This window comes from Apis mellifera, linkage group LG14, assembly GCF_003254395.2.
Source record: "Apis mellifera strain DH4 linkage group LG14, Amel_HAv3.1, whole genome shotgun sequence".
In the NCBI taxonomy this organism is placed as follows: domain Eukaryota; kingdom Metazoa; phylum Arthropoda; class Insecta; order Hymenoptera; family Apidae; genus Apis; species Apis mellifera.
In genome coordinates, this window is record NC_037651.1 from 7278433 (window position 1) to 7296397 (window position 17965).

At 41.6% G+C, this 17965-nt stretch overlaps 1 protein-coding gene across 15 annotated transcripts in view; it reads left to right on the plus strand.

The window, feature by feature from the left end:
- Window positions 1–1323: 1323 nt before the first annotated feature.
- Window positions 1324–17965, plus strand: part of LOC410498 (potassium voltage-gated channel subfamily H member 6) — a 109501-nt gene continuing 92859 nt past the window's right edge. For 5 of the 15 annotated variants that reach the window (XM_016916266.2, XM_016916267.2, XM_016916273.2 and 2 more), the window contains exons 1-2: window positions 1325–4056; window positions 17282–17512. In XM_016916266.2, coding sequence (XP_016771755.1) covers window positions 3981–4056; window positions 17282–17512 — 307 coding nt within the window. In that variant the 5' untranslated portion in view covers window positions 1325–3980. Of the gene's footprint in view, window positions 4057–17281; window positions 17513–17965 lie in introns of all 15 variants that reach the window. The other 10 variants (XM_016916271.2, XM_016916272.2, XM_016916274.2 and 7 more) reach the window with 4 other exon arrangements.

Here is a 17965-nt window from a genome sequence, read left to right on the forward strand (position 1 = left end):
CTTAAATTAAATTTGAAATCTGTATTAATGTATATCGAATATCTACAATTGATCAAGACAATTCTGTGTCGATAAAATAGTGCAATGACAATATCAACAGTTGCCTCTATAAATTGACTTTTTTGTAATTTTATCTTTGAACAAAAGATGTCAAAATGGTAGTTTTTGAAACAATACTATCGATAGATGATATCGATATTTATCGAATTTTCTTGAACGATATTAAATAAACAACGAAAGTTGATTTTTATTTTCGATATAATCGTTTCGTCAACATAGAAGAAAAAAAAAAACTATATCAAATGAGATCATTATCGACAAAAATATATGCATTAATAAAGATCTTTGCTCAAAAATTTATTATTTAATATTCTACCATGCACAAATCGCTAATTATCTAGACAATTTGCAAAACTATGGCCACGAATAAAAAAACTAGTGTTTCTTTCTCAGATATCTAATTTATTTCTGCACACCTATTTTGTCAGAATGCGATAGTTAGTAACGATTTATAATTAACCTCGTGTTCATATATATGAGTTATAACAAAGCTCGCTGATAATACAGAAAAAGATAATGTCTATAGTTATATATATCGGCAAGGTGCAGCAAAGTAAAATATACAATAAAAATAGCCTTGATGAACATTTGTTTAAAAATTTTTAAAGCAAATAATTAATTACACGTAGATTAATCGTAGAAATTAAACTATTTTCAATATTTCTACGAGCCTAATCACGAACTGTATAACTAAATATATTACGTATACAGAAATATTATTATTGTTTCGTAATCCCGCGTCATCTCTCTCTTCCTTTTTTTCGATGAAATATAGATATTTATTATCATCGAATAGAAGTATTAATTTTCATTTAATATTATCGTATCGAAACTATTTCATATATATATATTAATATCCTATCTAATATTATTACAATATTAAAATATCCGAAAATCGTAGGCACGGTGATCGATCAAGCGTTTATTATTCGATCAAGTGCAAATTAATTAGCGCAATAATCAAAGCAACAATTTCTGCCCTCCGTTCATTCGGAGGAATTCACGTTATCAACGAGGATCCCCTTTTCTTCTTCGGCCGTATGCCCGATCGGATTCCAGGCGGAACAAGGGTGACACGGTGAACGAAAGAGACGCAGGACCTTATCAATATTATCACTGGGTGGCGAGGGGATACGATAGGGCGGTGTAATCGGGTGGTGAGTGACGTTGGTGGGGACGGCTCGTAGACGACGCAGGCGCCGTACACGATCCCCCTAACGTACCCATCGTCGCCGGCGTCGTCTTCGTCGTCGTCGTCGTCGCCGTCGCCGAGAGAGACGTCGGCCCGTCGTCGTGCCTCCTCGTGTTTTTCAGTTCCGACCGTACGACGGCGACTAACGAGACAAACGGAAAAATTTTTTCTTCGAAGGAAGGATATATAAATATATATACACACACACATATACATACATACACACACATATATATATATATATATATATTCGTCTCCCTTCCGGTATTTCGCTCGGCACGCGGCCTCGAGATGCCTCTTCGCCGGTAGACGCACTTAAAGGTGGGAACGCACGCGGGAAAGCAACAGTGTTTTGGCAATACAAATACCCGTGGATACGGTGCCGGTATCACGTTCCAGGAATTCTCGTCGATGGAAATATGTTGTATTGGTAAATAATCGGGATACACAGTTGAGAGCACAGAGTGACGGAGCAGGAGTTTCGATTTTGGACCTGGAAGGCGTGGTGCTGCTCCGCGGAAGGATACAGTAGTTTGTTGCTCGAGCCGAGGACCGTGGGAACGAGAGATTTGTTTATTACGTTTATTTTGTTGTGCGAGCAAATGAAAAGCGTAGCGAGAAAGGGAAGGTCGTGTTACAAGGAGTCGATGAGTCAGTGAGTTTCTCGTGCAGGCAGTGTCGGGTGGGCCGTCGCCAACAGGTTACAAATGAATATTTCGAGAAATATCGACGATCAATCGCGTCGTCCGCGCATTATTTTCGCGGAGGATGAAGAAGAGGTATGAAAGATCGGCCGAGAATACCAGGTGAAATGAGTGACCGCCTTACAACGTACAATAAGGGACGCACGATTCAGAGGATATAATACGTGTCGACGTGTCGTTACGTTATAACGATCGGCAGTGAATCAAGTGGCAAACCCGCGCGCGCTTCTGGCATTTCGTATAAACGCAACTACTACAAATCCACCACGTGCCTTTCTTCGTCCTCTCGTCCGGACGACGGTTCGTCTCAACCTCTGAGATTCTCGCTTCTCTCCCCCTCCCCTACACCGCCATGATAACCGCCACGACTGCTCTCTCGCTCAGCTCCGTTTCAAGCCCCGCGGCCCCGGAACAGGTGTCAGCGTTCGTGTTATCCGTGCATCCGCCATCCACAGTGTTCCATCATTGAACACGGCCGAGGAATCGAACGAGAACGCACACCCGAGGAAGAAAGAAAACCACGTTTCTCACAAAGAAACTCGCCCTCTTCCAACGAAACAACACAACACAACCTCCGTGGAAATGTCCGCACAATGCTCCGCTCCGAGACGTCTACCGTTCATCGTACCCTCGGATGTAGAGAAGTACGTTGACTTCGAGCCGAGTTCGAGGTCCAAGCTTCTCCGAAATTTCCACGGAGTAAGAATCACCTCAGAGAGGGTGGTATCGCACGTTGGCGCAACGTTGCTCGCACAGTTGTTCTCCATTTTCCTCGAGGATATCCGAGCAGCGTCGAGGTATTCCTTTGGCTTACGTCTTAAGAAAGAATATATATAGAAAACGTATAGAGGGACGTAGGAAGGATAGAGATCGTGACTGGAACGGGCACGCGAGCCTGAGGAGAAGGAACAAGGTGGGGGAGGGGAAAAGCGGGGAGGGGAAATCGTGGTGCACAAAACGGCGAGAAGATCGTCTTACTATCGTTAACGACAACGAGACGTTTCCCCCAGATTCCCTCCACTTACCTACCCCGTTCTGGAATTCCGTGGCAATTGTACCGTTCGTGTTGCGCATGGTATATCGACTATAAATAGATGTTTTCTCGCGTTAGATCGTACGTCTTGAGCCAGGAAAACATTGGAGGAGCGGTGGAGAGTGTGTAACGCTCGGGTCGGCACGACGTTCAGGCCTCCTTCTTTCTCTCTCTCCCTGCCCTTCAAGAGATCAAGAGGAGAGGATGAACCGTAACGTCACTTGGCCGCAGCTTGTTTCTTATCCTTAGATACAATTAGGTAGACGAGTATTGGGTCCAAAAGGAAGTCAAACGAAGACATCCAGCCTTCTCGTAGGGAGAAAAACGATATATCGACTCTGTCCACGCAGCTTCTTATATATATATGCGAATTTTGTACAAAACGAAAACACCAAGGAACAACAACGATCCTCTCGCGAAAGACTACTCAGCTGAGCAACTTGGGACTTCGAGGCTTGTTCCTCGAGGCAAAAGGCAAAGGCGTGCACGCATCGCCGCGTTAAGCGGCAATTTTCTTGGTGGTTTACTTTTCCTGCGGTTTACTATTTTTCCTTCGCCTTTTGTATCTACGTAAGAGAGAAAGCGAAAGAGAGAGAGAGAGAGAGAGAAAGGAAAGAATCATCTCGATTTCGATCGTCCGTCGACCAGCAACGAATCTTCTCCGATCATCTTTTCGTTCTCTTCCTCTTAGAAGTTTTTTCTCGAGAAGAAGATTAAAAAAAAAAAGAGAGAAAAGGGAAGAAGAGATTTTTTTTTTAGGAACAAATTGTCGACAAACTATCGCCGATATTTAGCCGGTGCTTCTCCTTTTCCCTCGATGATCATTATGCTCAACTCGTGCTGTGCTTTTTTCTACCGTGCTTGTACGCATGCTGCGAGTGTTTTTTCAGTGCTGTAGTGTCACACGTTAATTATTAAAAGCAAGGCTTAACGAGCCTTCGATCGAACGCCAAACGTCTCGTAGGCCCAGCTACCTGGGAATATTCCTGCGATGCCTGTTAGACGAGGTCACGTGGCGCCCAGGACAACGATCATCGAAACCATCATCAGGAAATTCGATACGCACGGTGAGTGGCCCGCGTTCCATATTATATCGCGAGATCGATCGAAGAAGGAAAAAAAGAAAACAACGGATAGAAAAAATTTTCTCAATTTTTTTTTTTTTCATATATTCCAAAGAAACAAATGCTGATCCATTCTCTTTTTTTATATTTCAAAGGAACAAATGCTGATCCATTCTCTTTTTTTATATTTCAAAGAAACAAATGCTGATCCGTTCTCTCCTCTTCTCCTCTTACGAATTTAATCGCGCGTCAGAAATTTTAAACGGGGCGGAATCATAAGCCAGGAACAAATTAGCGCTCGTCATTTGTACATACGGATGTATCGTGCAACGGATAATTTCCATTAAAATTAGATAACCAATTTTCAACGATCCGCCCGTTTCCAGTATCGTCTGGGATGGGGCGATCGGATGAGGAACGTTGAGTTGGAATAACGAACGAATAGCTATGAAAAAGTAAAATCAATTTCGTTCGAAGCAGGAGGTATAGCAGGATTCCCTTCCATAGCAATATCGGCCGTGTCAAAGTTTAATCAAAGTTCCCCCCAAGAATCACGGATTTCCACCCTCGCGGAAGATTAAAATAAAGTTAACAGCTCGAGGGTTGTCGTTCCGGCCGGCTCGATATAATCGAAGTTTTTTAGAATCGCGAAAATCCCAGCCGGGATATGGAACGAGGGATAGGCATCGAGCCAGAACTCCATTTTCAATATTATTTAAAACATCTCGAGGACGGAGGGGACGGGGACAGGTTTCGCGGACGGGGGAGGGGAGCGGGCTCGGTTAAATGGAAGAAAAGGGGTAGTTCTGTTTTCACAATAGGACAATGCATGCCACTGGCAATATCGCTCGAGGCATGCCTAAAATCCTTGCAAGGAAAACTAAATCCGGAAGAAAGCGACAGGGTTGTTTCGTATGTCGGATCGATCTAGTGAAAAAGAAAAAAAAAATCGCAAATCAGTGTTTTCTCTCGAAGTCGATATTAATCTGATCCAAAAATAATAATTTATTTATTTATCTATTCTCTGAATAAATTGTTCAAAATTTAATCGGGAAATTTAATCGTGGTTCGTTTTATATTTCGAGTAGAATATTTTAGAAAGTAGTATTGAATTATGCATGTATCTTTGATCACCATTTCCTTCGTGATCATCACTGATACGCGATTAAACGAGGGGATTTTTCATAGCTGAGCTGGGGATGCGGATTAAACGCTCGAAAGAGTTTATAACCCTTCCTCCCCTCGCGCAAAGGATCTGGCGTCGATCGGCGCAGCTTTCATCAAAATATTTCCTTCCCCTTTTCCCACGAAAGAACGCGCGAAATAAAAAATTATTATCCGATATTCACACGCCAATTCCATTCTTCCTCGAGAAACTTTCTTCAAGATTTCTTTCTCTTTCTCGTCCCAACGATTCGTCCCGTATCCCTCTCCTTCCCTCCATTATTTTATCCTCGGCAACAGAGTTTGTTCAGTTTATCCTTCTCCATCCAGATGGATAAGAATTCAGAGTGTAGAGGTGTAAGTCGATGAGGTCGCGTATCATCGCTCGTTAACGAAAGCTGGGGCTGTCGTATGGAAGGGCGGACGATAATAGGCATTAACGCGATAAATTCTTGGGAAACCTTTGTAACGCCAATTTATATAATAAAAAATATGTATGCCAGAGCTTCAGGGCGGGTTTTTGTCCCGGTGGCATTGCCGCTCGTCAAGCCTTGGCTTCTAATCTGACGTCCTCCCTATAGCACGTATGTCCTATAACGCCCAACTGCGTCCACTCATTTTTCTCTCCGCCTCTATCTCCACACCTTATCCGTCAACGAACCATCTTTCCGATACTTTTCACCTGTCTTCTTTTCATCCTAATCGAATACGACGCCTGAAAGAGAGAGAGAGAGAAAAAGAGCAATCTATTCCATAGGCAAACAGATCGCATCTTCAATTCCTAAAAATAATTCTTAACGACATTCTACAATTACAATGATTAATAAGAAATCGAGATATCATTTATCAAGAGTATATTTTAAAATAGTTGTCGAATCTTGGAGAAGGATTTCGTTATTTCCAAATTTTTGGTGGAAAGCATTAAAGCTTCCTTTAAAAAATTCCAAATTACGACGAATCGGGATAATAATTTATTCACTTTTATTTACTTGTTAAATATTTCGATCTTCGTGACCGAGAATTTTTCGTACAAACCCGTTTCGCAAATTGGACGAGCAACGTAATATTCGAAATTTCATGGTCTCACGAAAAGTCGAAGCGAACGTTTAAACGAACGACATTTTTGCGGTTAAAGAGAGAATGGGACACGTTTAATTCGGTGAAAAGTCTCGATTAAGAATTGTTATCGATCATGGATGGTTATTCGTGTCAAGGGCAGGCGAAGTTTCGTTGAAGAAAACCACGGATCCCGTATACACACGCGTATACGCGACTCGGTCGCGTAATGTGACACCAGGAACCTGGCACGAGTTTTCGTTCTCGTGTATGAAACTATTAAAAGTCGACAATTAGGTCCGTGGCTGGTTTAAATTGTACTCCAGGCCGGAAAACAGATACATACATACCTCGTTGCTTACAAATTTCCCCTCAATTTTCTATCCCTAATACCGATCTTAACAAGCCTCGTATCGGTTTCACCCGCAATGATTATTATTTTGTACTTTGAAGAATTTCATAAATCGAGCAAATTTCAAACAAATTGGATAACGAATTCGAGGGTTGGCCTGCAATCTCGAAATTATAATATTCGCGGTGTAAAACGGAACGAAAAATCTCCAAGGTTCCTCCCGTGGACGCATAAACAAAATCGAATTTCGCTAAAAATTTCTCTGGCTCCTGATCTCTAATTTCTAAAAGTCTGGCGCCGAACCGGTCTCTAGGATATCTGTCCCCTCTCGCCCCGGCCAAAATTCCCCTCCCCTCCCTGCGAGGAACGCGACGGATTATCGCGCGACGAAGAAGGGCGGGCGCGTACGCGCGATAAATTCTTAAATTCCATTGGGACCGGCGGTGATTCATCGAACGGGCGACGTATCAGGGCCGCCTAGATCGAGACCTCGAAAAACTACTCTCTGACCTACTTTTCGCTCCACGTTTTTGCCGAAAATCGTAGGAGAATGAGAGAGAGAGAGAGAGAGATCACGCGGCTTTTAAACCTCCGCGTTCTCTATCTAAAGATCATCTCGTCGATCTTTATCTCGTAACAAGGATGCCTCGAAGAACGAGAGGAGGTGTAACGAGAGTCGTACAAAACGAATCAACGAACACGGCGTTTCCGTGTTCCTTTTTTATGTATTTATATATTTATATATATGTATTTTTTTCTTTCTTTTCCCTTCTTTTCTTCTCCTCTCGTCGTTTGCGAGAGAGCGGCATACGTGTACATAATAACGAGAATACGTGTGCCGCTGCGCGATAAATTCGTGCAGAAAGTTTGGGCTGTTGCCAGGATGGATATTTAAAATTCTCCGCGGTTCTCCACGAAGCTCCAGGTTTTTTTTTCCACACCACGGTGGAGGTCTCCGCGAGGAGAAGGAACGTGTCCATCTGTGAACGAATTAATGGATCATCGATGAGGTTGATCGAACCGATTCCTATAATTGTTCCTCGAACGAATATTTGTTGTTTCTTGGAAAAAATTCGAATTTCCTTAACTCAAATTTAACAATCAATTATCGCGTATTTTTAATCTCGAAGTATGATTGGTTATTCTCTATTAATTGCTTTCTAATTATTGCAATTGCTTCGACGCGACGTATTTTCTTTCGAAACGTAGGGGAAGAAACGTAGGGAACAAGGAGGGACTAAAAATAATCAAAAGAACAAAGTACCACATCCCTTGTATTTTTCTCCGGTTGCATATACCAGAGACGCGCCCTCCTCTCGTTAATTTTTAACGAAATGCACGAGTCTTTGCGCGGCTTAGTCGCCTATGCAAACAAAAGCACGCTCCGGTACATCTCGGGCCTAATTAAGCCTCGTGGTTTCCGAGTAAATATTTTCGTAAGACGGATCACTTAAGATTCTTTCTCAATGTTGGATCGACAAACGGGAAGTTTCACGATCGATCTTATATATAACTCTGGCGGAAATAAGAAGAAATTAAGCGGGGATCGACAAATATTATTAATCAAGCTTGAATCAATCCAACCTCCTCTAACATTTCAGAATCAAAAGGATTGAAATCTTGGACGAATTAAAAATCGTATTTACATTTTTATTATTAGAATTTTGATGTATTTCATAATTGTGCGTCTCGAGTTATAAGATGATGAAAAAAAACGTACGATTTTTATGGTTCCACGACCTTCTCCTACAGCCTTGATTTTCCAACCGTTCACACTGCTTTCCGTTTTACTCCGTTTCACACGAAGTATACTCGCGTATTTATTTCGTTTCGAAATACGCGTGAAAACTATTTTTAACCGCGTTTGAAAATACACATAGGGGGTGGTGGTGGTTAATCAGTCCCCTCTCCTTCCCGCTTCAATCTCCATCCGCTGTTCGATCGAACTTTACCACGCTGTGCACGCTCGGAACGATAATTGACCGGCGATCGAATTTCTCGATATTTAATTCGACGTGCCACCAACAGCCTTTACAGCGATCTCGCAGGCCTTTAACGCGTGGAAGACAGCAGTTTTCGATCGTCGAAATGCTTCCTCTCCGTGTGAAAATTTTTCATTTATCTCCTTCATTTATTCGATTTAAACTTCATCCTCCACGAGGTGAAGAGATCATCTTGGAAACTTTGTTTATGTTTTCTTCCCGGGAAAATTTTCATTTTCTAATCGCGTCGAAAAATGATTGGAATATTAATCGGATCGTCGTTCGATTTCATTCGATGGAAAAAGTTGCGTGGGGTTTTAATTCGGTCGTGTCGCGTGCAAAATATTCATCCGTGGCGCACACGCTTGTGATTTAACGTAGGCCACACGTGTCGCTGAAATATCTTTCAGAAATTGAGTACTGGCCTAGGCACCATTCAAATTAAACTTTATAAATACCGTGCGATATTCGGCTGGAAGGGGGGAGCGTTCGAACGTTCGGGGATTGTTCCGTTGAATATTTCATTTTGACGCAGGATACTTTCTCGTTGGTGAACACTTTTAAGGGCAACTTCGTTATCTTCATCTTTATTCCCAATTATCATGAAGGGTAATCTCAAAGATTCTCCTCGATATTTCTTGTCTTAGAATCTTACGAGGATATTTATTTTTCAATTTTTGAAACAATTTCTCCACGCTGTTTCAATTAATTGTTAAACTAGTTGTCGAATTCTCAAGAAATTTTTCGTATACTTTCGATTTAAGAAAAGAAGGGAAAGGGAGAGGAAAGAAAGAAAGGAAAGGGAAGAGGAAGAAGTCGAGGCAATCGGTTTGTTTTGTAATTTTCATTGGCAAGCCTTTCTGGAACGCTTATGGAAATAATTATCACGGCCGTTGGAAGAGACGCGCAATTTTCACCCCCTAGGGAGTTCTTTGAGCGTCCAGCTGTGCCGTTTATTGTTTTTCATTTGCTCGATACTGTGCAGTCGATTCACGCTTCTTTGAAGATCTCTTCTCTTCCCCCTCCTCCTCCCTCCCTCCCTCCATTCTCGCGCGATACACGAATTCAAAACAATCCCGTCCGAACCCATCTTTTGGAACCGCTGTTGGAGCTCGGATCTAATATCATAAGATTTCATCGACGATCCCGATCTCTAATGAGAGAATAAGCTCATGTCGAGACACGCTTGTTTTTTCTTCTCATACAGAAGAATTCGAAGAATACTCGAGCGCGATAATCGCGATCGAAAAGGGGGGGAGCCTCGATCCGGGAGCCGGATGAAAATAAACCGAGGCAAGGCATGAAATTTCCCAGAGATGTTCATTCGATTATCGGGCAGGATATGATCCCGAGAATCCAATAATTTCGAGCAAACTCTAATCCGATTTTCACGATATAGAAATCCATCTTACATGTTTAATCCCCGTGTACCCTGGATAACCGATCTAATCTTCCTGTCGATTAGAAACTTTCATCGCCGCATCGCGCACTTTTAACCATCGGTGCAATGCTATTATAAATCCTAGACAACGACAAATTCAATTATCAACCCAACCCCCCCTCCTTCGTCGAATGAATAACACAACAAAATGTATTTCCTAAAAATAGAGGAAATATCTATCATCCTTCTATTCCTCCATCGACGAGGGAATCGAACGAAACTCCCGAATAATTTATATATATAATTTTCATCCTCCGCTCATCCTCGAGAAATATGGACGTCCAATAAGTAAACTAAACCGGTTCCAAACAACCGTGACGCAGCCCTCCCCCGAAATATTTCGATGGGTTGAGCTACGAGCCGCTAGTCTTGTGACTGTCGTTTCCATTCGCGGAACTTCTATTTTCTTACGCGACACGGCGTGCACAAGTGCGTTCTTGGCACGCGAGGCGAGAGGCTCGAGCTGCATAGCCGGACCACCCCCGACTCGTTTTTAAAGAAACATTGAAGAGAGAGAGAGAGAATACAGAAGAGTGCGTTAAACACCGATATCAGCGACGACGATCTCCAGCCTCATAATTCAACGACCCGTTCCACTTTCCCGATTCCTAAGTGGTACGCCCATGCGTTACGTTCGCCCTGGCAACGTAAACAAATATCGACGCACGTGGCGCGAAAGCTTGAATCTCGCCCTCCACCCTCGCTTCGACCTTGATTTCGATTCTTGTGAAAAGAAAGAAAAAAAGAAAAGGTTTGAGCGAAGGTTTGGCATAAAAATCTCAGAGGAATTTACATACACGATCGATGTTAAAGTATTAGGACGGCGGGTCGTCAAGCATCGCGAAAGGAGAGGAGATGGAAAGAAGGCTTTCTTTTTTCCTCCCCTTTCTCTTCCTTTCATCCCTTATCCCATCGTACTTTTCAGATAATGGCAAGTTCCTTTGTTTCTCGATTTTCTTTTTTTATCGTCTTTGAAAAGATTCTGAAGAAATGCCTAAAACGATCCTTGTAAAACGATTTAACCTGGTAAGAGACACTGTAAGACGTCAAAGGCGAACCGGCTAGCTTGTAATACCTTCGAAACAAGCGATTGTCGAGGAAAAGTAAAATATCACTCGAGGTTTTTTTTTTTCGAAGCATTCTCTTTTATTCCTCTTGGAATAATTCTAATTTTCCAAAGAAAAAAGAAAATATCCACGCCCGGATATATTAAAAACCGTGTCGAATAAATGAAACGAAAACTCGTGTAAAGAATTCGATAATGCTAACCGATGCCAGTTTGCCTAAGAAGGGATAATTCTATCGCGATACAAGAGAGAACCTGTTCGAAACCTGGATTCGCACACGGATTTCTTCCATGTTTATATATATATATAGAATGTTTAAATCGAACCGCGTGAGCGGATTTAAGTTTAACGCGGCGACAAGGTCGCTCCAGCTTGTCACAACATCGCTAGCGTGACTCCATCGTATTTTCGGCCTATAAGACGAATCGGCGCGGACCCGCCCGTTTATCGTTCAAGGACGGTTACCGAGAAAGATCGAGAAAGATCGGCACGATCTGCAAAGTGTAACAACGAGCAGGATGAAACAAGAACGGAATGAAAACCATATGCAATCGTGGCGAGGAGTGGATGAAAGATCTTCTCTCGAGAGAGAGAGACGAGAAAGATCTGTTTTGGTTTGCTTTGTTAGCCGTCTCAACGGAGAGGAGAGCCGTAACCCAACCCTTCAGTGAACTTTGGTTCATGCATTATACGTGTTGAGAAGAAGATTGGTAAGGATCGGTGGATTCGCTTGCGAATTGTAATAAAATCACACGAAGATAACTTTGTACTCCTCTTTGGGAATAGTTCTTTTTTTTATTGAACAAGAATGGAAATTTTAAATTAATTTTAAACTAACTAAAAATGGGTGATTTAGAATCGATTAGAAATGATAGACGCAATTGAATCTCGACGAGATAAATAATTAGAAGGGAATACTAACTGGTTGAATAAATACTGGTCGATTTCAATAATAAATGAAGTCGGTGTTATCGTGTAAACGTTTCGAGAACGTTATGGATAAAATGGATCCCAAGGTGTATTGATCTTTTAAAATTATTTACCGAAAGGTTTAAAAGGTTTAAAACGCTACGATGAGAATTTATGGCGATGATGATGATGATAATAATAATAATAATAATAATAATTCGATCGTATAATTCGAACGAAGAAGAATAAATATGAATGATAATTAAAACGTCGGAGGAGGCGGGGGATTAAAATCGGGGCCGCGTGGAAATAAGAGAAAACCTCTTCTATTCCGTAAACACGAAAACATTGATTTAAAACTGTCAAATTGGATAATTTAACATGCGTCATATACCGTTTACCGCGGCTCTAAATCCTCGTATTGTCGGGGCGGAAACAAAACTCGCTCGCGGGTAAGTTCCAATTCCGTATATTTATAACCGGTCGAGTAGCTACTAGCGAAATGTGTCGTTTTCTTAAGCGCGTGTCGTTTCTCTCTACCACTCTTCTATCCTTAACAGAAATCGAAGTAAAGAATGAACCGTATCCTTTATCTTTGGCTTGATCGAGTTTAGAAACTCGGAGATCAGAATAATTTATCTAAAACATTCGCCTTCCTTCAACATTATTTTCAAATTAATCTTCTGATTTCTGGGTTTCAAAAAATTTTCTCTTAACTAAACTTAAATATATAATATCGGTAATTTTTTTTTTTTAAATCTTTTTCTCGTTAGAAAGTTAATCGTCCGAAAAAAAGAGAAGAGATGGTGAAAAATTTGCCGCAACGCAAGCAACGATGAAAGATAATAAGGAGCGGTGGTCGGTTTAGCGAGAAGATAAGAGGAGCGGTCAGTATTCTGGAACGGAAAAGCAAAGTAGTTCTCGCGGTTAAGTGACATCCTTGGCAAAGGGCCCAGCCCTGCGAGCCTATCTCCTCGATGCGAACTCGGCAAAATCTATTTCTAGTTGGGCCGATAAACTCGGCACGGGATGAGATTCGTAAAAAGAACCGATGCGTCTCGTCCCCTCGTCTGTTTGTTTCTCGTGTCTCTCGTAATAAGGAGGGGAGGGGGGGGGGAGGAGTTACAGATCACCCTTTCCACGATCGTTGAAAATTCCTTTGATCGCGGTGCGAACCATCTGCGGATAATCATCGCGATGATGATGGAGAAAACTTAATCTCAACTCGAAAATTTTTGAATTAAGATCTAATTTGGAATGGTGATCTCAATGATATTAAAGTGTATAATTGTTTTTTGCGGAGGGTCGATTTTCGCGTCGATTTCGTAACCGATGAAAGCGGCAAAAATCCCGGCGATTAATCTCCGTTGTGGGCGACTTAAGCTTTGTTGCTATTCTGGCCGCGGTTATAGTGAAAAGGGGTATTAATCATGGTTAAACTGGCGGGCGCGAAGCCGTCATTTCCAACACCGCTTAGTATTAGCTCGTAATTACCATCGATCAATCAGAACCGCACCGTACTGAACGAAGAGTCTATCTTCTCGTTAGAGAAAGAAACGGAATGAACGTATTACGTTTATAATAATAATATATCACATCTTTCTTTTCGTCAAATATCTTAAACGAAAAGGATTAAACGCGTTAAATTAAAATTGGAAAGTGGAACGAATAAGTTTAAAGTTGAACGATCAAACTTGTAAATATTATCGTGTTTACAGATTCGATCAATTATTACTCCCCACGCGATAAAAACGTAACGACGTAATTTAAAAAGAGAGAAAACTCTTTGAAAGCCGCACGGAGGATCGTATCGCCAATCGGAATCACCGTTGTTCCTTTTCTTTCTTTTTTCTTTTTTTCAAACAACTTTCACGATCGATCCGATCTTTACACACCGACCGCCAACTACTTTATATCCATGAAATTATGGTAACACGGTAGCGAAAACGTGGAACGCGGGAAAACGAAACCTGGAATTTACGCGTTAACGGGATACGTTAAATTATTCTTCATCCCCCTTGGGAGCCAAGTTTTTAATTTTCCTCCCGTGTTGCAAAATATGCGGTTGCCTCTGCGGAAACCTGAGGAAACCTGAAAAAAATTTCGAGCTCGTGCTTCGCGTCACGCCCTTTTAAAATTCTCCCCTCCCCCCTCCTGTTATAAATAAAAAACGAGATTACACGAAATTACTCGTAAAGAAACGCGTAAACGTAGATGGCAAAAATCATCCACGAATCCTTCGTTCTCTCTCTGGTTCTTCCTCGCTCAATTTTCCGCCACGTTTCATCCCCGTTCGATCTCTCTCTCTTTCTCTCTCTCTCTGCTCCACTTTTGATCGTTCCGTCGAGGCGTTTATTCGTCTCACGCTCGATTCATCTCGATTCACAGCAGCGACGTTGTCATAACGCGTGCACCCGACGATTTCAACACCTCCTCCTCCTCCCCTTCTTCTCTCCCCTCGTTCAACCGAGCGATTTCGATGAATCGGTCAGGCGATCGATATCGCGGGACGATTCGATCGGCTCACGTCCACGCAACGTTGATGAACAAGAATGGCGCGGGGCGCACGTTCCTCCGCATTTTCAATTTCACTTCATTAAACGCGATTGTCCTTCTCAGAATGCTTAAGCACGAGGCGGAATGAGGGTGGCACCGATGGCAGTCGTGGCACGCGGCGCAATTCGACGTCCCCGTGGCTGACATTTCTCTCTGGATTCTGGTACGACGTCTGGTACTCTTGCGACGCACTTGAAAATCCTGGCCATTGTTTCGAGCAAGGTGTCGCGCAGAGAGCGTCGGCCACAATACCGACGTTGGAACCGAAAAAAAAAAAAAAAAAGAAAGATGATTGCGTTTCCAAGATATTTCTGCATTCTTTTTTTTTTTCTTTAAATACATTTTCTCCTAAGATTCATTTTCGAGCGAAGATTCGTAGAGAAATTCTTTTTATTTTTTTTTCTTCCGTAAAATTTATCCGTTTTCCAAAAAGTTAAAATATTACACTGCTTGAGTTTATGGAAAACTTAACTTTCGCCGTTGGATGAACGAAACACAAAAATTTGCCTCGAGTTTTTTTTCCTTTCTCCTGGAAACGACTGGGGTTTTTTCTCTCTCTCTCCCTCGTTTTTCTTCTCCCCCTCCCTCATATTTTTAAATCTAGGAAAATGGAAATTTTTAAATTCTTATAATAAATCTAATGAATCATCGGTGGTTTAAACGTGGGACCGTGGTACACGAATCGATATTTATTTTTAGAAAAATAAGCTTGAAAGGTGCTATACGTTTGATATAACGGCGGTCTCTTTATGCCACGGTTCGTTGAACATTCAAGAGTTGAAAACACTTGGTAAATTTACTTCTTCAACGAGCCTCGTAAAATTTACCCCCCTCCCTCCCCTTCATCCCCTCGCATACTACGGGGGAGGGGGAGAGACCGCCCCGTAGTCGTTTCGAAATATGCATATTCTGCTTGTAAATATTTGGGATCAGTGGAACGTTAAGGGATGCAACACAATTAGGGGACACGGGGATAGGGAATAAAAACGTGCTCCCGTCGAGGATACTTCGTGTACCAAAGGGAAAAAAAAAAAAAAAAAAAAAAAAACAACCAGCCTCTTATTGCCCCTGATATCGATCTGGAAAGTATATTCATATCGCTTTCTTTTTGTCCTGCTTTAGAAATTTCGTTCTCAAACTCGTTGGCTCTTTGTTAAACGAAATAAAATCCAATTTTTTTCGTTCATTCAAAGATTAATGAAAAATGAACTTTGATGCCTTGGATGGTGATATTTACGATATATTTATTATTTTGTTTTTCTTTCTTTATTTATTGGCATTATTGAATTTTGTTTTTCCATAATATCAATTTTCCTTATTTCGTTCGTCACGTTATTTCTCTTTTAAAGAAATACATTTTTTTTTCGTTTTCGATGTCGATAATGTTGCGCAATTCCTTTTTCTTTTCTCTCTCTTTTTTTAAAATATCTTTCGTCCTTTTTCTTTTTCAACGAACGAACATCATTTCGTTTTCAAGAAAAATAAATATTTCAGACGAGAAAATGGCAAAGTGACGATGCATTCGTAAGTGGCAGGTTTAACATTGCACGTGCAAATTTACACGAGAAACAGCCCCTTTGAGGTGTACCCAGAAAACGTCCAAAAAGTGTCTCAAAGTTAGAAACGAACCGAATTAACCGAGGCTCGCGATGCCTGTAAGTCAGACAAACTTAATGGCCGGTACGAAAATATTTTATGGTGTACACTCTAAGACCGATGCCGGATTTAGGACGAAGGTCGCAATGGGAACGCGATGCCTCGTAATTTCGTGATTCCAGAATTCCAGCCGTCCGAGAAAAACTTTTTCACAGAGAAACTCGTTTCATTTTTCACTCCTCCTCCTTTTGATCTATCTCTCCCGCCTTTATCCCGTCACTCATTAAATTTGCCAACGATAATAAAGAAGGAAGACCGAAGAATTATTTTCCTCGAATGAATAATTTATCGAGTAAAAAAAAAGAAAAAGAAAAAAAAAAGAAAAGAAAAGGAAGAAGGTATAAAAAGTACAGCAGAGAGCATTCTTCCTTGTGAAATTTCTGCCAAATTCCTTATAGAAGGTAAACTTGGAGAACTTGTTTCGGACAGAGCATCGATAATAATAAATTAGGTGGTTGGCAACATGTTTACGATTTCCTTCAACCGAAAATTACCGAATTTTCCTCCGACGTCCTCCTACGTGATTCCTTGCCTCTTAATTTTGAAGAATCGACCACCTATAAATACATTTATATTCGCGCGATCGCCCAATTCCAGTTAACCTGTCCATCTCTGCCTGCATCTCTTAACGAGAAAAGTTAATTTCGGACATCGGCGGGAAGGTTGCATGCCAACCACGCAACTCTAATGAGCCGATGAAAATCTACCGTGACCCAAGTTTTAAGCTTTCCGCTTTGTCCTTTTTGTACATTCCTATCTTCTTAACTAAGCTTTTCTTTCAAACTTCTCCTTTTCTCGCTTCACCTTACTGTCATTATTATCCAACAAATATTCAACGAAGAAAATTAATAAATATTTCCAATCGAAACATAATACAATACCTCATTGTTATTAAAAAAATTGTAAAATGTAAATTATTTTCCGAATGATCTAAGAAAAAGTAGAATCGAAATTTCGAAAAGGGGAAAGAGAAAACTCGGCACTCGAGCTTATTTAATTTCCTCCTACGGGGAATCCTTTTAATCCTTTTCTGTCCCTTTTGCAGATCGAAGTTTTTTAGTGGCCAACGCTCAACAGGGACTATGTCACATAATATATTGCTCGGACGGTTTCTGCCGGCTGACAGGCTTTTCGAGGGCGGAAGTGATGCAGAGGCCGGCGATCTGCGAGTTCCTTCATGGGCCAATGACGTCGCCCCATGCGGTCGCAGCCCTCCGCGACGCCCTCGCCGCCGGCGTCGAAAAGCATTTCGAGATCCTTTACTACAGGAAAGACGGTGAGTCATCTCTCTCTTAATAACCGATTACCACCTTATAACCTTTGCCATATCTTAACCGTTCTGACCGTCCAATCTATAATAAAAAAGACGCCCCGACTATATCGATCTCGTCGCAATTTCTGCTCGCTTCTCCCCTCCCCGACCGAAACGAGAGAGCTTGTGATTTCCATTCTTTCGAATCGACCGATTATTCGTTTCTTTCTTCTCCCTCGAGAAACAATCTTTCTTTTTCTTCTCTCTCTTTTCTTCTTTCGAAATCCGATCGATTCTCGAATAACTCATAACTCTGGCCTGGACAGAAGTGGAAAGATTAATTTTAATCGAGAAGCGTGAACGTGATGATAAATTTTTCTGGGGGGACGAGAAGTCAGAGAATCGAAGTCGTAGGAAACCGGACATCCTGAATTCCGACCCGGTGTGCGTCGGCTAATCCCGTCTTGGCAAGCCCCC